General features: G+C 42.0%; 3 protein-coding genes across 3 annotated transcripts; 2 read left to right on the top strand and 1 right to left on the bottom strand.

Annotated features, from left to right (window-relative positions):
• Nucleotides 1–473: 473 nt before the first annotated feature.
• LOC129595117 (uncharacterized) lies at nucleotides 474–2,187 on the bottom strand. The gene is made up of 3 exons (XM_055492031.1): nucleotides 2,101–2,187; nucleotides 1,779–1,945; nucleotides 474–630 (listed from the first exon to the last, which is right to left on the bottom strand). The coding sequence occupies exons 1-3, from the start codon at nucleotides 2,140–2,142 to the stop codon at nucleotides 474–476; spliced, it is 366 nt and encodes a 121-aa protein (XP_055348006.1). The 5' UTR covers nucleotides 2,143–2,187.
• Nucleotides 2,188–11,744: 9,557 nt separating this feature from the next.
• Nucleotides 11,745–13,247, top strand: LOC129595136 (uncharacterized). The gene is made up of 2 exons (XM_055492052.1): nucleotides 11,745–11,960; nucleotides 12,059–13,247. The coding sequence occupies exons 1-2, from the start codon at nucleotides 11,909–11,911 to the stop codon at nucleotides 12,712–12,714; spliced, it is 708 nt and encodes a 235-aa protein (XP_055348027.1). The 5' UTR covers nucleotides 11,745–11,908; the 3' UTR covers nucleotides 12,715–13,247.
• A 2,870-nt stretch (nucleotides 13,248–16,117) lies between these two features.
• Nucleotides 16,118–17,351, top strand: LOC129595147 (uncharacterized). Its single transcript, XM_055492064.1, has 2 exons — nucleotides 16,118–16,586; nucleotides 16,849–17,351. Exons 1-2 carry the CDS (start codon nucleotides 16,170–16,172, stop codon nucleotides 17,044–17,046), a joined length of 615 nt encoding a protein of 204 aa, XP_055348039.1. The 5' UTR covers nucleotides 16,118–16,169; the 3' UTR covers nucleotides 17,047–17,351.
• The last annotated feature ends 2,666 nt before the right edge of the window (nucleotides 17,352–20,017 follow it).

Genomic DNA, 20,017 nt, shown 5'->3' with positions numbered 1-20,017 from the left:
CAATGTTTTGTAAACATTAAGCTCAACTGTGGTTAATTGCACACAGCTGTAATGCTAAAGCAGGTGTTTTTTACACTTAACAGTTGACCGTAGTTTCTAATCACGCGCTGCAACCACCTCACCTTGAAAAAGTAATGCTCTATCGACTTGGTCCTTTTAATTACAGTAAATAACAATATTACAGCAGGTAATGTTAAAGTGGAGTTCGGCGTATGAGTAACAATGCTATTTTCACATCTATGTTGGAAATGTAAAACGGTCGTTCGCTAAATTAGGTTCGAACCTATCCGCACGTGCTCCTTATGGAAAATCGCATCACTTCAATATTTTGCACCAGTTTGTTGTACACAAAAGCGATTTTTAAATGAATTATTAGCTCTTATTGCAGATTATCCTTTAATTTTTGTGACCAAGCTGGCCATATGCTCGGCGGTAACTACGGTTTACGAGTGCAATGACACACGGGGATACCCTTACTTGACGAAGTCTTCATTCTTCCACTTGTAATACGATCCGAGCAGCTTTATCGTCATGTTTGTGGCATCCACAGGCGGCATTCCCTCGGTAAACGAAATCTCATTTAGGAATTGACTTTCTTTATGGAACGCGCTCGTGCTGATGAAGCACATACTGAAAATTATCATTATGAATAATTACTAATCGTTAGTGTTTTCTTCATAACGTAAACATTTACGGATCCATGGAGAAGGCACGCTGGCTATGCGACTAAAGAACATTTTTGAGCGCATACAGAAACATAACATGCAGATACTCAGTGTTGATGGTGTGGGATTTTTCAAATTTGCTCTCCGAACTGTTGATCTGTCTTAGCAATTGCTTTTTTGTTTAGTTTTTTACCGACCAGACGTTGAAGTCCCGTTTAGCGGGTTGTCTGCTCCTGATGTAATTAATAATAATAATAATAATAATAATAATAATAATAATAATAATAATAATAATAATAATAATAATAATAATAATAATAATAATAATAATAATAATAATAATAATAATAATAATAATAATAATAATAATAATAATAATAATAATAATAATAATAATAATAATAATAATAATAATAATAATAATAATAATAATAATAATAATAATAATAATAATAATAATAATAATAATAATAATAATAATAATAATAATAATAATAATAATAATAATAATAATAATAATAATAATAATAATAATAATAATAATAATAATAATAATAATAATAATAATAATAATAATAATAATAATAATAATAATAATAATAATAATAATAATAATAATAATAATAATAATAATAATAATAATAATAATAATAATAATCGGCCGTTTATACCTTACTGGCACCATTCAAGTTTCTATGAACCACCGCTTTCTAACTCTACTGTTGCAAGTGTAAACAGAACAAGTATGAATGCAATAAACTCGCAGAAATGTTATCAATGCGAAAACCCAGTTATTCCCGTATCTTTCCAACGGCATTTGATTTTTTGCGCATAATGCACAGTAGATAACGACTGATAACGTGTGTCATCCCGATGCGAAGCTGATCTACGCTCTGAAAAGTCAATACAACCATACCGCAAGTATTCAAGATACCGCGCTGCACACTTCCTGTTTTTAACACACCCGTTCTTATGCTTATGCATCATAACTTATGCAGCATAGTGCGCTGCACTGGATGTGTACCACCCAACAGAGAAAGTTGTCTGACTTTTCGTAACGAGTAATTACTAGTGCGATATCACTGAAGTAGCATCACCGAGCATCAAACTTACAATTCTCGTTCTCGATGGTTCATGTGCCGGAGATTGCAAAAAAATCCACCTTGCTCAGTCGGTCCAGCGCAAACAGTCTGAATAATTTCCAAGGTGAACCCGAGCACAAAATCCTTTGTTTCCCCAGGAATGCCATAATACGTGCGGTTGTTGTTTTCGTACCAGATCTGGGAAAGAAGATGCACAACATACAGCCGGTTTTTTTTTATAAGGCACGAGGAGGCCGTGATGCGGCATATTGTATACGAAAATTATGCTTGCATAATATTCCTCCTTTTCGACTCTGCTTAAAAGCAACTCGACTACTTGCGACAAGACGTACCTTTTCTTTCGGCTTTTTCTTGTTTCCAAATAACCCAGCCATAATGAGAAAGATGTCAAAGCTAATTCACCACAGCGAACAGCGCGGCATGAAATACCGCTGCGAGCTTGAAATTGCAAAATTTCAAGAAAAATTAATGATTTATAAAAGTTATGCGATCCGCAGATCAGTGGTTTTTGAACGTGTTTTCTTGCTGCTGCAGTGAAAGCACCACTCACTCGCCGAACAAAACTATGTAAACAATGCCAACAGCTGGATAAATTGATCTGCGATAACTAGCCACTTCGATGATTTTGTTTTGTGAACACTTGTACGATTACGATACGTATGCATCCAGGGCACCAAAGCAATGGAATTTCAAGAATTTTTTAAATAACAAGCGGCAACTGCAGTTGCAAGCACACATATCAAAACAAGGAATTCGAACGCGCGACGGTTAGAGCCGGCCGTTTTCACGATTCCAAAAACTGTCGCTTATTGCTATTATATGAAATTCAAGCAAGCAGTGCAAAGATTTGAATGTATATTTCGTGTTTCTGTAGTCCCTTAGTAGTTCAGCATTACACCATCCACAGTAAAGTTCGCTGAATGATAACAATAAAAATTGGGTTGAAGTGTTTACAACATTTTCAAAAATTTAGTAAGTAAGCAAAGATGGAAGTCTCCGCAGCGGGATGGGACATCGATATTGATAAACTCCTTAACTTTCGCCGCGTTTACCATACAATGCCTTCGTCTGTGCTGGAAAAAGAGACGATGAAGGTAATCAGAATGCGCGTGGCGTAAATGTGGTCCTTCTTTCGTGTGATAAATGCGTGTTAATACTATTTTAACGGATACAGCTAATGATTCTTAAATTACATTGCAGGCTGAAAATTTATAACGTACGTACATACCGAGATTGAAATAGTTAAAGATTTGACTACTGATTTGACGGTTGCCGTACGTCTTTCGTTCGTCTAAAAGCGAACAGCAATAGTTAATAAATACGATTTACCCGCACATCCCGTCCATTGAAGTACTTTAATATAGTATAATTAAATTTGAAGTACTATAATTAAATCATTGTTTTTGTCTTTCTTACGGATTGAGTCATGTATTATATTATAATACACGACTTATTCCGTACGAAAGAGAGAAACAGAGATTTAATTTCCTTATGTAGTCACGGTAGTCGTGTGCTAACAGCCTGTAGACAAACAACCGTGGCAGTGTGGCACCCTGTAGAAACAGTCGGCAAACGGTGTCCACAATACGGCAAACGGATGACTACGCACACGCAGAAACTTCAAAGGAGTTTATGGAAGCTGTCTTTATAAAACTATGTACACCTGCAGTTAAACAATATACAGCAAGTGAATACGCATCAAGTTCCAAAAACCAACTAAGACAAGAACAGAGACAAGACAAAGAAACCCACAGTGACTACAGGGTATCCACAGGCTGCCTACAAAATACTACTAAGACTGCAAACAAAACAATTCGATCTCGTTTTTTCTAAAACAAATCGTGCCACAGGTGAATAAGTTTTGATTTGTAAGCTTTTCAGATTTTCGGCTGCGTATTCGGGATTGACGAGGACCATGTGCCAGATTTTCTCAGTAGTTTACAAGAATACATGCCACAAATGCTCGAAAAGCCGGAAACCTTTGCGGATGCAGTGTACCTGTGTCCTCCAAATACAACATGCTGTTATGATTGTCACTATGCCGGGAAAAGCAGCGAAAGGATTGCTCGGCAATTAGTTGGCCTTAAATCGGCAAAACAGGTGAGATTCGTATGTATCTAGCCATGGCACACTTATATGATTATATAGCACTAAGTACTATTGCAGTGTATTAATGCAGTAAGCATTTTGTATTGTAGGTCTTTCAGGCTATTTACAAAATTACTAGTAATTATAAGTTCTGCCGGTTGCAAATTAGCGAATTAGCAAAAAATTTTATTAAACAGAACCGTAGTCTTTTGAGCTTAGCAAAAGCAGAATCTGGTACTCCAGCATGCATCGGCACATACTCTAATTAGAAAATCAGAACATATGTATCTATTGATGCGACGTTTACCCAGCCACTGCAACGGTGTGTTACCACAGTTTTTGGGTGTGAGCGGTTTTTTCAAAGTTACCTTTTATCGGTTCGATAAGAAATACCAGCACCAGTATGCCTCATCTCCTCACAAGTTTTTTATTAGTTTTGTTGCCCTTAGGTTCAGATATACGATCTGCAAAAGACCGTTGGCTTTTGTTACGAGTACAGCTTGCGTTGCACTGGTTGTGGGTCTAGATATGGCTACTTCACATTCTATGATGGAGTGGAGAAAGGTCATTTCTTGTACGATTTACAAGGGGATTTGCTGCGGGTCACGGAGAAAGTCTACTGGACGAGGCCCCTTGCTCTCCTACTTATTAACGCAGTGTACGGAAAGAATATTTGTTTAATATCGAGTTTACGTTTTAGGTAAACAGCAGACTTGATTCGTGAATAATTTTCCCAATGCCTAACAAAAAAATCGCATCAGCAAAACGTTTTCAAGGTTTTTAATATAGAAAAAACTTTAACGGCACGGATCTACTTGGGCGTTTTGACACTGGACTTTACATAAAGTATAAATACTAAGCATCGAAATCATCTTGAAACAATAACACATTTAGGGGGGAAAACCATGTCAGTCGAACCAATTCACGGCACTGCTGCCGTCACCCGGCTGGAGTATGACGTTACGGCAGTACATATGGTTAAATCAGGCGCGGTACATAAAGCACCATGTTTAGCCACAACGTAAAACTCTAGCCGGCTGACGACAGCAGTAAAGGGAATGGGTCGAGTAGCCTGCTTTTTCCCCCTGTATACACGGTTTTGCAGGCTACACTCCCACTGCACTTTTCAAGCTTTTGCCGAAATTATGCAAACGACATTTAATTGGACAACAGGTAAAAAGCCAGAACATTAACCGTTTAACGCTCGAGTCCCAGCAAATCGGTTACTTTGCGGCAGTTCTTACGGCGTCGTCAGAATGCGATTTTCCATCACATGTAGCCTGTAATGTCTAAGAAAAGGTATTTTAGTTGCCTTTCTAACTGATTAACTTAAATTTCTAAATACTTTATGATTACTCACAATTCACAAGAGCGCGAGAATAAAAAACACATTCATTGCTGTTGAACATAAGAGAGATGGCCCATATTTGTCTTCCTTAAGCAGCTCTCCCTGTTGCGGTACCCATGGCAAAAGTTGTTTTGAACGTAATAAGAGGAAACGAGCTAATTTCCTACAAAAATATTAACACCACAACATACTGAAAACCGTAGTACAGATTTCGCTGGGAGCCTCGCGTTAACATACTTGTTCAAAGTCCATGGATCAAGCGTACATAATTACAGCGTTTAGCCGCAAACTCGTGGCTACTGCCTTCTTCACGAATGAAATTGAAAATGAGCTTCGCAGCAGAAATGAGAAGTTCCGCTTTCTTGGGCGAAAAATCAACTGCAGTTTGTTAAAATCCACATCGAGGAGCTTAGAAAGTCGGAGCTGTACCATCACGACTGCGGTCCAGATGGAAGGCAACGCGGATGTCCTCACCTGGATGTCATGGATGGCCTCTGGAAGTTTGGTCATCGGCACTGCTCAATGCCGATAAAGGTCAGTAATCATTTGTGTATGGCATTTTCACCACAATTAAAGCACAGAAAATGCACTCACATTTTGTTGACGCTGCATGACCGAAGCGTAACAGCTAAAACAAAATGAGCCAGCTTAGAGCGAATTAGTAACACCCCTTCTACTGTGGCCAGAAGGTCATCATACGCGTTAGTCAACTAATCCATTGTCTTCCTTCCAAGCCGTTATTACCTTGTGGTTTTCTTGGCTTGTAAGACTTTTGAGCCGCGGCTTTTGTGAATACGATGTTCGTCGGCGATACTACGCAGATCATTACAGCAGTGTAGGAAAAAACCATCGGGCCGCACTGATTGCACCCGGGCAACATGCGGCGATACCGGAGCACATCAGTGTTCCAGTGTTAGACAGCACCGCATTCACAGCAGCATTTATTACGAATTAGTTTCAAGTAAATGAATGTTTTTATTTTAGCACTACTTTTTTTGTAACTAATTCGCTTTTTTACTTTTCCAGAAATCGGTTGCTATTCAGCACGTCAACCTCCCACCAGTTTGCGAAAATGAGCCGGTCAAGAATTCAGCATTCTGCGTTGAGTGCAAACCAACCGCTGACAGCTGGAACGCTCAACTGTCGACAGACGAGCTTGCAATACTGCTGTCTCATCTTGAGACGGCATCAAGGCACCCTTCTTCCACTTTGTTTTATGAAGAAATTGTTGACTTGGAAACATTTGCGCCAAGCAGAAGCGTTGATTGTTTGAACAAACAGGTGGTTGCCCCTTGGTGTCGGAAAAAACACGGAAGAAAATCTAAGACCAATTGGTCACGAGGAATCTTCGCGTTCGTTTCGGCATGTGGAACAATTTCATATTTCTCGCCATTATACAGGCAGGTTTTTCTCACCAGGGCACATTCCGGGGCTATAAAATCGGAAAAATCTGATGTTTTTGCAGAAAAGTAGAACAACTGTATAGGATGCTTAAAAAATGATCTCATGTACCATGGGCGTGGTCAAAACAGAATTTTAAAAAAACATTCTACGCTGTGCTGTAACCTATAATGCATCGCGTTATACATTATGACGTTACTGAGCAATCTTTACAAGGCCGATTTACTTGTTCAAAATTATTATCTGTGCTGCTCGCTTGCTAATCGTTGTTCGAATTTCTAGAAATGGCATAGTATACACTAAAATTTTTCAGTGAAACGATTTACTTCGATTCGATTAAGCAATTTGCCGAATATTACGTATAAGTCCTAACACAGAAATGTTCCAATTCAGTCGCCCCTGAAACGGGTTGCAAATGGGACGCAGCGCACGCTTTTGCATCTGTCGAGAAAGATCAGTACGCGCATGTTACTTAGGCTTTGTAATAGTTGCAAAACTGCTAGCACACATTAAAGTAGGGAGCAGTATGAACCGATCCCGAATGTAAGCTTTAAAATCTTCAGAAACGATGAACAACTATTACCATAAGCGAGCGGCACAGATAAAAATCTCGAACGGGCAGCTGGCCTTGTACAAATTGTTCGGTAGAATTATAACGTATAACGCGGTGCATTTACCTATCGGCTACAGCACAGTGCAGAATTTACGTTTAAATTTTGTTTTGGACACGGCACAGAAATAATTATTTAAGCATCCTAAACAGTTTGCTCTACCTTTTCGGAAAAAATTAAACTTTTTTTGAATTGATAGCTCCGGAATGTGCCCTGGTAAATTCGAAATTTATTTAAGGGCGTTGTACACTTTAATTTACGAAACTGAAATTAACAGTTTGTGGTGAACTTAAAACTACCTAAAATTAAAAAGCCCTTCAAATGTTTTTGCAGTAAACGGATTAAAAAAGTGACATGTTTCCAAAAGGTTATTGCCAGCAAAGAAATCAAGAGAAATAATTCGAGATTTCATCATATTGCTTTCTCATTCTCAGGAGCGAATCGTTGAGCCAAGTTTACTTGATTACCATGGAATGGCTATACAAGCGTCTGCAGCTGCTACCTAAAGAGGATTGGCACAAGTACTTCCTTTGTTATGACAACATGTACGATCTGCTTGCCTCTCTAACAGATCACTGGAATCGTTTCTAGCTAAACGTTTTGGCAGGTGCAATTTTTGCCGACTAAAAGCGCTTAAAGAACCGCTCGTTGGAATATTCCCAGACGAGTACATCAACATGTTCAGCGAGATCAACAAAATTGTCGACGGGCTGCACATAAAAAACCATCGCCAGGACAGTTGCAAGGAGATCTACAATCCGGATAAATTTCGTTTGTGCCATCCTCATGTCACTGATCCCAATCCCATGGCTGCCGAACAAGCATTTTCGTGGATAGGGCGCTATAAAAAGCAAGCGAATAGCATGGCAAAAATTAATCAACATTTCTTTTTGCACAGGGTAGTTTTGAGACATAACGCGTATTTGCGAGAATGCCGCGCAGCAAAAAAAAATCCTGTGGTTTGCTCTTTGCGCTCACCAGCTGAAAGGCTCGGATATTAAAACGTGAAATTGCTAACGCCTGCAATGTTGCCAGACACCATTCATGTACCATAATTCCATGAACACCTGATAAATAAGACTACCACTTTGTTTTAGCTTTTACTCGTTAACCGCGCGGTGTTGAAAAAATAAAATATAAATGGGTCTGTGTTTCACAATTACATCATTTCTTAAACGAATAAATATTAAGGCAAATCTACACAAACTACCGAGAGTACCGGTAAATACCGAAAACTAACGAGCCTACCGATGGCTACCAAGAGAACTACACAAACTACGAACACTACCAATGACTATCGAAAATTACACAAACCACCAAGACGGCCGAGACTACCTATGGGCGATGACTGCCAAAAACTGGACAAACTACCGAGGCTATCACAGACGACCGAAAACTGCGCAAACTACCGACACTACCGATGTCTACAAAAAACTACGCAAACAACTGAGACTACATGAAACTACAGAAAACTACGTAAACTACCGGGACTACAGCAAACTACGCAAACTAACGAGACTACAGCAAACTACGCAGACTACCGGGACTACCGAGACTACAGAATACTACGCAAAAAACTGAGACTACATGAAACTACAGAAAACTACGTAAACTACTGGGACTACAGCAAACTACGCAAACGACCGAGACTAAAGCTAACTACGCAAACTTCCGAGACTACAGCAAACTACCGAGACTACAGCAAACTACGCAAACTACCGGGACTACAGCAAACTACGCAGGCTACGAAGACTACAGCAAACTACGGAGACTACCGGGACTACCGAGACTACAGCAAACTACGCAAACTACCGAGACTACAGCAAACTACCGCGACTACAGCAAACTACGCAAACTACCGAGACTAAAGCTAACTACGCAAACTTCCGAGACTACAGCAAACTACCGAGACTACAGCAAACTACAGAAAACCATGCAAACTACCAAGACTACCGAGACTACAGAAAACTACGCACACTACCGAGACTACAGGAAACAACGCAAACTACCGATACTACAGGACGCTACGCAAACTGCCGAGACTACAGCAAACTACGCAAACTACCGAGACTACAGCAAACTACGCAAACTACCGGGACTACAGCAAACTACGCAGGCTACGAAGACTACAACGAAGACTACCGGGACTACTGAGACTACAGCAAACTACGCAAACTACCGAGACTACAGCAAACTACCGCGACTACAGCAAACTACGCAAACTACCGAGACTAAAGCTAACTACGCAAACTTCCGAGACTACAGCAAACTACCGAGACTACAGCAAACTACAGAAAACCATGCAAACTACCAAGACTACCGAGACTACAGAAAACTACGCACACTACCGAGACTACAGGAAACAACGCAAACTACCGATACTACAGGACACTACGCAAACTGCCGAGACTACAGCAAACTACGCAAACTACCGAGACTACAGCAAACTACGCAAACTACCGGGACTACAGCAAACTACGCAGGCTACGAAGACTACAGCAAACTACGGAGACTACCGGGACTACCGAGACTACAGCAAACTACGCAAACTACCGAGACTACAGCAAACTACCGCGACTACAGCAAACTACGCAAACTACCGAGACTAAAGCTAACTACGCAAACTTCCGAGACTACAGCAAACTACCGAGACTACAGCAAACTACAGAAAACCATGCAAACTACCAAGACTACCGAGACTACAGAAAACTACGCACACTACCGAGACTACAGGAAACAACGCAAACTACCGATACTACAGGACACTACGCAAACTGCCGAGACTACAGCAAACTACGCAAACTACCGAGACTACAGCAAACTACGCAAACTACCGGGACTACAGCAAACTACGCAGGCTACGAAGACTACAGCAAACTACGGAGACTACCGGGACTACCGAGACTACAGCAAACTACGCAAACTACCGAGACTACAGCAAACTACCGCGACTACAGCAAACTACGCAAACTACCGAGACTACAGCAAACTACGCAAACTACCGAGACTACAGGAAACTACAGAAAACCACGCAAACTACCAAGACTACCGAGACTACAGAAAACTACGGAAACTACAGAGACTACAGAAATCTACGCAGACTACCGAGACTACAGGAAACTACAGGTTACTACCCAGGCTAAGAGGAACTACTAAGATTTTCGGAAGTCGACAAACAGAATATGAAGTGTACAGGTTACTACCGTGGCTACTGGACTACGACCTGGAAGTGCGGTCATAAAAAATTGTTGTGTTCGAAGTGTGCCATATCTATAATTTTGTGACCACTTATGCGGTATCCACGACTGCTTTGCTTTAATAGTAATGGCCGAATGTTGTGGTTATGGACGCGAGTTATACCGTTAACAGTCCCCAAGCGCGCCGTGTATCAAAGTTCTTTTCCAGGTATTGACGAAAATACAGATGCCGGATCCGCGAGATACCAATCAGTACAATCACGTTTTGTTTCCGGCACCGACCGAGACGAACTTTGACTTCCTATCCCGCCTGGACGTGCAGAAACTGACGCGGTTTGCGGTTCATGCTCTGCTGAGTGAATTGAGAGATCAAAAATTAACGCAGTCTATCAGACTGTCGTGGTAACGGGGAGCTTGTTTATTCTGTGCTTTGTAATTTATATACTATACTTTTCCTTGTTATGATGTGATATGATATGATTTTGTTATGATTCAATGCGCTAACGCATATCGATATACGTAATCGATTTTGCAAACTAACATTTAGGAAACAATCTCTTTTTGGAATTTACACTACTTATTCCATATGCGAGTATTAAACGGATGTTATCAATCTGAAAGTTGAATTTTGTTATTCGTTTATTGCGCTCTCATGTTTTGGCTTTATCTGTTCGCTCGTTACCGCTGGTGTGAAAGCGGAATTATTCTTGTCTTTCTTTGTTAACGGTATTTTCACTTATTTGATTTTCTGTAAAGTGATGGTCTACCGCCTCGTGCAGGAGTGATCGTGATCGTGGTAGATGTAAAGCAGAATAAACCGTTAAACTTAAACTAACCAGGCAAGGACTACGAGTACTCGTAGAGGCTGAGCGACTGCTTTGCACTGTGCTCCGGTAATTCTTCATAGAGCATCCCACCGGCAATCAGCTGCGGCCCGGGGATTGCGGATCATTATCACGGTAACCTGGACCGTCAGCTGATACCATCTTGTTGCTGCTCTAATAACAGTTACACTATTACAGACAGATTGTAGCTATATTTACTGCTATAACGCCCGCGTCTCTGGAAACGGCGAATACACACAAATGCCTATCCAGCACCGCTTAATCGTTGTTAACGGCGGACTTTATGGGAACATTGCTTTCAAATGGCATTTATAATGGAAGTCCAAAGTCTGCAAAATTTCAACTTCGGATACGTGGTGAGTCGGCATGTTAAGTTGTTAACACACGAAGAGATAATCAAGTAAGCACGATCAAACACACGAAGAGATAATCAAGTAAGCACGATCAAAATCACAGCTACTTACAGAGTAGTACTTCCTCGTACCAAGTTGCAGCTGCAAAGTAATATTGTTAATTTTTATATTGCACTCAGTCGCTTAAGCCCATTCGGTAATACGAAGTGATACCGTAGAACAAAATCCCGTTTTTTTATCGCAGTGAACGGCTCGTTGCCGAAAACATCAATAATCGAATGCGATCGTAACCACACCATGCGAGAAATTGCAGCATGTTTTGTTTGTATTCTAATCCACCAGTGTTCTGGTAAGTCGCATTAATAACCCTTTTGGGTTGTTAGGTGTACGGTTTTCTAGAAATCATTAGCCAACATCAGCAGTACCGACATCGTGTTTCTTTGTCAGGTTTCGCTGAACAAGCGATCAAGTTTGAAACCGACTGCAATGCACCGACTGTGTCCACCGCGGAAGTACAGACCGCCCCGCCCATTAATTCCTTCCGAACGGACACTCTCACGGCCGATGAATGCCGTATATACGCGGAGATGTCCTGTGGCGATGGGAAGCACGACTACTGCCTCATGCATTACGCCCCTGACAGTGGTTTGAATCCGCTAAGAAATACATATTTCGAGATGAACTGTTGGGAGGGCGGAACGCGGAATGCCATCGCGCAGTACGCTAGAAACGTCAGTGTAACCAGTCCCAACAGAGCCATTAAGCTAGAGGTAGCAGAACGCAATGACCCCGAAGACCCTGTGCATCATGACGCTATCGATCCCATCCGTACGCAGATCATCGATCTAAAAGTACAACGCTGCGCAACCGCCCATATTACCGCCAAGATTTTCGATGCCGGCGATATGCCAAATCTGGTCACACTGCAACTGTCGCAAGGAAGAGATTTGGTGGTCACCAGACGAGACTTCTCTCGATTGCCTAACGTCAGAATGATTATCTTTGGCGATACCACTTTTCATGAGCTGGAGCCGTACACGTTTACGGATATTGCCCACTTGGAAAGCTTAATGCTCGAGGATATGATAGCTTATACTTTGTAACGTTTGTCAAAACATGAGCAGTTTTGGGAGCGCGGATCACTGCGAGAAAAAGATATGGACAAAGTCAAGAAACTTCGTTGCGATTGTTCATTTGCCTGGTTCCGCAACTTTCTTAAGCGGAAGCCGCACTTAATTCAGGCAAAAAGGGAGGGAGAAGTGGCAATCATCGGCAATTATCTCAGCGAATACGCAAACGCCGGTATGTGGAAGGGATCTTTGAGTGTCGACTGCAGCAGAGCATTAGACTACAACAACACCGACACCGAGAATAAAGAGTATTCGTACAATACTTCTTGTTATAATTTGGCGTGTTAGAGCTCAAGACTTGGTTTGGATGTTAATTCACGTCTGCTATCCGTGTTCGTAGCAAAATGGAGAGGGTGTATTGTGAAGTATTCGTCAGTTACGGCGGATACATCAAAAATATTGAAATATTTTCTAACAAAATGGATAGTAAAGTGCAAGTTTTGTAGACTAATAAGCGACGCCTTCCAGAATATGCCAAGTGGTGCATGGCGTGCACTTCTGAGCAACTGTACGCAGCTGACCGGTAAAGAAAACGCTAGCAGTTGGAACTTGACGCTGATCGTTTTTAATCAAGCAAAATGTTGTTCCATTATTTGCAAAGCTATTATCTGTAATTCTGTATACCTTACGTTGCATATGCAATCATGATTGACGATGCATCGATACTTGTCGAGAGACCTTTCCACTAGGAGCACGGTTGTTTCTATTCCCACCAAATTTGATAATAGCGTATTACGTAATGGATTCCCAGGGCATGGACTAATTTATTCGATACACCTAAAATTTTTTTTTGTGCTTCCTTTTGCGAGATCATTTTCAGAACAAGTGCGTCCTTCGCATCTTTAACTCTTCGCAGATCTTATAATCCTGAAGCCTGAAGGTCACCTACCGTGACCTACGTACCCAGTCCACATGTTTTCAAGCACAACGAACGCATGGTATCGGCTTTAGCTGAAGTAGTTAAGAAAGACTGATAACCACGGGGCACGGGCACGGTATATCTCTATTGTAGGGAATACAGCTTTCATTATTGCAAAGCAGCTTTCTAATAGTGAGATTATTATTTTTTTTCAGCTTTTCCTTTTCGAAACCGTGGAACGTTTGTAATACCGCGCGGAGAAAACAGTAGAAATTAAATATAATATAGTAAATTAGTTTGAATCATTCCCGTGATAGTGCTAAAATTATGTGCGCATCCGGATCGAACAAACCCGGGAATCGAGGTCACGGTACTGCAGAATAGTAAAGCAAACAACAGGATACCCGGATTCGGCTTTTCTCTCGGTCTGCTGGTATAACTGTCTAGCCAGTACATATGGAATGAACTCTGCAACCGGTACGATTTCTGTACGAGGAAACTAAAATATCGGTTCCCTAAACCCGGTCTGGCCGAGATCGGCCAGCCTATGGACACTGCGATTTTCATCATGCCAGAAGTTTGCGGTACGCTTTCCGTTCTACGCACCGTCCGATATTGATAAGCTGACGTCACTGCATCGGTAGATCAGAGTCCTTTCATTATACGGCGCCTTGTGGCTTGTAGCGTGCACTTTTAAACTGCGCTGTGAGGATTCTACACGGAGTGGTGTATCGCCGGCTGCTCGCCAAAATACTGCATTGATAGCTAGAAATGCCAAATCGACAGGCCTATTGGCTCCCGCCGGCCCGATCCAGTGTTCTAGCACGGAAATCGCACTGGAGCCGGCCAGTAGCTGTGCCTAAAAACGCTCGTATCCCCAAAAATAATTCTTGTTGTACCGTGCGACGTGGTGGAAACAGCGATAATACCGTAGTAGATGTTCTGGTCGACGGTGACGTAGTGAGTGGTAGAGTCGCTTACGGCGTCGACGTTGGGTTGCATATCGAATTCGCCCATAAAACTACTTCTGGAACTGAAATCAGGCGATTTCACCGGTTCGGTGGCATCTATCTCCGTCGGAATCGGAACGTATTGTGTAATGAAGGCCAAACCGGCAGACTGTACGCACGCTCAATAGGTAAGTGCAGTAGGTACAATAATATGTAATTTTAACATACTGCATTTATAATTATGGCAAGATAGTCTCTGGGTATAAACATAAAACACCTATAGAGAATCAATAAAATATGCCTAATTAGTTAAGAATTGGGCGTTAAACGTTCCTTTTGTTACGTATCTGTACACGTAGTGCGGCGGGTCTATTGAATAGTGGAAGTTTGGGGCACTGCATAGGAAGAAACCATCTCATGTTGAGATTTTTCTGATTTGTTGCCATTGAATGTAGATAACACCGCACAATTTCCCGTTTGAAATTCTAATAAAAAAAGCGCTTAGTATTCGATATTTTTTATATGCAGAGAAAAAAGAAGAGTTTGCCACAGAAGCGAACATGCGTCTTGGGAGTGCGGGACAGCGCAAACGATATGCTGCCACTCTTTTAATGGGGGACTTTTCTCTGTATTCCTTCGGATTGGTCCGAGTAGCACTTCCAGATGGGTTTATGACAACCGTTCTTCGAGGAAACCAGATCCTGATACCTTTTGATCAAAATCTGGCAACGCTCGCCAAAGATGGTGATTTCTACCAAACAAAAGTAGGTCAGGCAAAAGTTTTTTACTGGAATAGTACTTGATCCTTGTGCGATTTCGGAACATGGCAATCATGAAATGTATTTTCGTAATTTTGTTGTATGTTAATTTTTTGGTACTATTTTTTTGTATTTTTTTTATGTCAAATATATTTTGTGTTTTTTTGAAATGGTAGTTTCAAAAGAACGACATGTATTTCTTGTATAAAAGTCAAAATAACGAAATTTTTAAATAATTAAGGTATGAATAACTGGATTCACAGTGAGATGGCAGGTGTTCCGTTGGAACGGGGATCATGGATGATACCTAAACCCTTTTAGTTTACTTTCCTTGCAATATTGAAACGATGTTTTTGGAGGGCAGAAATCTGAGTGATTATACTGTGTTATCCTAGTTCAAAAAAAACGCGACCAGCTGCTCCGAGAAATGCCGCAAGCGAAAGTTGAAGCAGAGCGCCGGGGTCAGCGGGGCCAAGCGTCATAAGACAGACGACATGAAGCCGTTGGAAAGCGGTTTGACTTTGCTGCCGGCAGAGCTCTTGGCAAAGATTTTTGAAAATTTAAACACTGCACAACAGTGTCGAATTCAAGCTGTATGCAGTGTTTGGAAGGGTGTTCTGGCGTCTCCTCTCTTACTAAATGGAACCAGCCTGGAATATGGTCAGGTTATCTGGTTATCTAATCTGGTTAATAATATGGTTAATAATATGGTTATCTGGTTAATAATATGGTTATCTGTCAGCAGAAGAAGCAGCTGAAGAGGAATACCTGAATGCTGCCAGTATCTGTCACCGCTGGAGTAAGCTTATCACCACCACGAACTCGCCGCGATTGGCGCATTTTAAGCACAAATTACCAACGATGAATGCCGGGGTCTTCCAGCGCATCATGCAAGAAAAAGGCTATCAGACGGCTCACACTTTCGTTCTGCACAACCAAAAGTGGAATGTGAACAGCGGACGGTTTCAGGAAAATGTTTTAGCGGAGTTTATTGCCGATTTGCATGCAGCACTGATTGCATTTTCATCAGTTTGCAGAACCCTTTTGATCCGAAATCTGACGGTTGCTTTGCTGAATTCGAGCAAGAGCTTGCAGTTTCGAATGGTGATTATTCGAGGGCAGTTTGGAGGTGATCAACCGGTGTCGTTAAACGCTCTTTGGGATTTGATTGATGGCAGTTTTGCAATCCCGACGGATGACGATCTAAAGGATATTGCTACTTGGACACAGGAGACAATTCAGCGGGCAGACGACTCCCGATACGCGCGCTTAATGAAGGTCTGTGTCTTGCTGTTTGTCAGCGAAGGATTAGTTTGTCCTTTCTACAGGCGGTTAGCAAACGTATACTGAACAGTTGACCCTTCACTAGGGCTCACTGCATTGCAAGTAACAATCGTTTTCCATTGATAAACGGTGAAATACATAGATCGCGAAAGTCCGGGTTTTCTTTTTAGCTGGATATACGGTAGATCGCATAAATGTTCATATTTGTAAGTGCTAACTGTAATGAAGAACACTGTTTATCAAAATAGTTTTTCAGGTTTTGACAAAAGTACAAATGCCGGATCCACGCGATAACAACCAGTACAATCACGTTTTGTTTCCGGCGCCGACAGAAACCAACTTCGATTTCCTTCTCCGCCTGGATGTAAAGAAATTCTCGAGGTTCACGGTGCATGCTCTGTTAAGTGAACTCCGGTTTAGACGGTCTATGCTAACATGCGAATTGTCGTGGTAATGGCGTTCGTCCGGCGTCTGTGACTAAAAAACCGTCATAAATGGCAAATGTTGAAATACTATTTGTTTCACAGGCGCATTTTTTGGTTTCTGCTTACGAATGCATTAATTCTTCACCGTTAAAATTGTTAGTTGCGGTTTACTAAGCTGACACACAGTTTTTTACAAGCTGAGCTTGATCTTTTTTGTAATTTACGGAAGTACATATGCATGTAGACGGGAATGTCATAACACATGAAAACGTTGTTGAATATCAATTACATCATCCAACGTTTTAGAGTGATAAGACGCTTGGTGTCACCAAGTAGCACGAAGAACTTATTGAAGATATTTTCGAAGCTGTATAGGCGGCTGACTGGGTATCGGTTATCTTAATGGTATATATATATATATCTACACTTGATATCGGTTTATTTGCACTAGGCTAGGCAGTTATAATGTAATAGCATGTTGTAGAAATTTTATGTGAAATTTATTGCTCATGTTTCTACGCTTAGAAAAATAAGCGACAGCGCAAATGTTGCGCCGCAACATTTTCATACAGCGTACCCGTTGTAATAAGACTTAGTTTGTAGATGGGAATATGCGCCTGGGCGACATTGCCCAGCTGACCGGTAAAGCAGGCGCTAGTGGTTAGGGCTCTGTTCGTTTACAGCACAATATACAGCCTAATTCCCAAAAGAAGTTTCGAAAGCCATCTGTGATATACGTATGTACCGGCGGTTTATTCTTTATTATAACGAATGCTCTCTACAGAGTCAACTAGCCAACTAAACATGCGACAATAATGGACAACAACAATACCGTAGCTACTGCGCATTAATAGCCATAGGCCATTATCACATTCAGGAGATACTCGTACATTATTAGTACGTACATATGTATACTACTTTATCCAGACTTGATGACCCCCGGTTTGGTGACAAACTGAGCGCAAAAACCTTGAAAAAAGGCTATTGATACTCGTAGAAGCAGCATTAAAGTAAGGCAAAGCAGTCATAGCTGTAATTTATCTTTCCTCCCCATCTTCATAACAATAATTATATACATTACATGCTCCTGCAGGTGTAGTTATGGTAGCCCCAAATTTTCGTGACCTTTCCACTCCGAACTGTTCTGTGTACGTTATCTGTAGTGCACTTCTGCCCCAGCGGAAGTAGAACTGCAGTAATTATGGGGGCGATATACAGATTATACAGTACTTGACATTTATTTCGAAGGTGTATCCTGTGCCGTATCATCTAAAAAGTAAGCATTTTGTCTTTTTGTGCGTTGATGCTTTGTAGCTGAACGGGTCACGGGTGAGCTGCAACAGATTTGTGTGTGGAGACAAACAAATGATTTTGCCATAAATTCGAGTGGCATCCGGAAGACAGGTCACTGGCATAAATAAACCGTACATTAAAAAATATCCTACTCGGAGAGAACGAAAAAGCTACCCGGATTTTGCCTTTAATTTACCCGGATTTTGCCTCGGGGTTCACTTTATGATTTTAAAATCATAAAGTGAACCCCGAGTAAATTGAAGGCGCTTTAAACGCTTTTAGAGTAAAACGCTTTTAACACCGTCTCTAGAGAAGCCGTGTTAGCCGCCGCGGAATGCCACCTACCTGAATACAAAGCTTTCATTCAGTGTGCGTACGGTAATCATTCATCGCTTTTCATTGAGCAGTTGATTATGTCATCCGAATCAGGAGTGCAGCAAAGAGACCCACTGGGACCGTTACTGTTCTGCCTCGCACTCCAGCCAGTGGTGGCGTCTTTGAAGGCAGTCTTAAATGCGTGGTTCCTGGATGACGGAACCATGGGCGGAAAACCAGCGACAGTAGCACATGCCTTTGCGGAGATCATCGTGAGAGCTCGTGAAATCGGTTTAGTGGTGAACGAGGCGAAATGCGAGCTTCATATCTCCGGCGGAACCGAAGAAGCCCGGACTGATGTTGTGGCATATTTCCATGAGATGTACCCGAAACTACGCATCCTGACAAATGCAGACTTCTTGTTGTTAGGTGCACCGGTTATGGACGACGCCATCGGTCCAGCTGTAGCCGAAAAGTGCGCAACGGTTAAAATGGCGTGTGAGCGATTAGAGCTTTTGCCACGTCACCACGCCCTCTTCCTACTGAAAAACTGTCTCGGAGCCCCAAAAATTATTTATATGCTCCGCTGTTGCAATGCATGGAAACAACCGCAACAACTTTATCAACTGGATGAAGCAGTGCGGCTGTGTTTTCAGTCCCTGTGCAATGTACGTACGACTCACGACGACTATCCGTGTTGGCGGCAGGCGACACTTCCAGTGAGCAGAGGCGGTATTGGCATACGCCGGGCGGAAGAATTTGCTCTCCCAGCCTTTTTGGCTTCGATTCACTCCGTATCCGGCTTAATGTCATTACTGCTTCCTGGTTACCCCGCTGTAAATGTCTCGGCCGCTCTCGAGCTGTGGAAAGCAAAGGCGCGACTGACAGAACTTCCTGAGCCTAACGTGAGAAAGGCACAACGAGCATGGGACCTCCCGCTGTGTAACACATCACTATCCATACTGTTGGACATTTTCCGCGATGATGAGATTAACCGGGCCCGTCTCCTCGCACAGTCGACACCGGAAGCAGGCATATGGTTGAATGCCTTGCCCTCGGCACACATCGGTAACCGCTTGGACGACGACACCGTAAAGATATCAGTCGGCCTGCGACTAGGTGCAGATATCTGTGAAGCACATTCATGTTCCAAATGCCACAAGCCCGTAGATGTGTATGGTCACCAAGGCTTGTCTTGTGCATTCTCTGCGGGAAGGCATGCACGCCACGGCGGCCTGAACAGCATTCTGTGCAGGGCGCTAGTTTCAGCCGGTATCCCCGCAAAACTGGAGCCGCGAGGTACATCTCATACGTCAGATCATCGACCGGACGGGTGCACCACGTTCGCGTGGCAACGCGGCACGTGTTTGGAATGGGACGTGACCTGCGTGG

This window comes from Paramacrobiotus metropolitanus, unplaced genomic scaffold, assembly GCF_019649055.1.
Source record: "Paramacrobiotus metropolitanus isolate TYO unplaced genomic scaffold, Prichtersi_v1.0 Parri_scaffold0000074, whole genome shotgun sequence".
NCBI classification, from domain to species: Eukaryota; Metazoa; Tardigrada; class Eutardigrada; order Parachela; family Macrobiotidae; genus Paramacrobiotus; species Paramacrobiotus metropolitanus.
Note: the sequence above shows the minus strand (reverse complement) of the source record. Positions and strands in the feature narration are given on the sequence as shown.

Coding starts and splice junctions, on each gene's coding strand:
- LOC129595117 (XM_055492031.1), bottom strand. CDS start 2,142: ATGGCTGGGTTATTTGGAAACAAGAAAAAGCCGAAAGAAAAG. Junction 1,946..2,100: donor AGAAAAAGCCGAAAGAAAAG/GTACGTCTTGTC, acceptor CTTCTTTCCCAG/ATCTGGTACGAAAACAACAA. Junction 631..1,778: donor AACCATCGAGAACGAGAATT/GTAAGTTTGATG, acceptor GATAATTTTCAG/TATGTGCTTCATCAGCACGA.
- LOC129595136 (XM_055492052.1), top strand. CDS start 11,909: ATGCGAGAAATTGCAGCATGTTTTGTTTGTATTCTAATCCACCAGTGT. Junction 11,961..12,058: donor TCTAATCCACCAGTGTTCTG/GTAAGTCGCATT, acceptor TTTCTTTGTCAG/GTTTCGCTGAACAAGCGATC.
- LOC129595147 (XM_055492064.1), top strand. CDS start 16,170: ATGAATGCCGGGGTCTTCCAGCGCATCATGCAAGAAAAAGGCTATCAG. Junction 16,587..16,848: donor GATACGCGCGCTTAATGAAG/GTCTGTGTCTTG, acceptor ATAGTTTTTCAG/GTTTTGACAAAAGTACAAAT.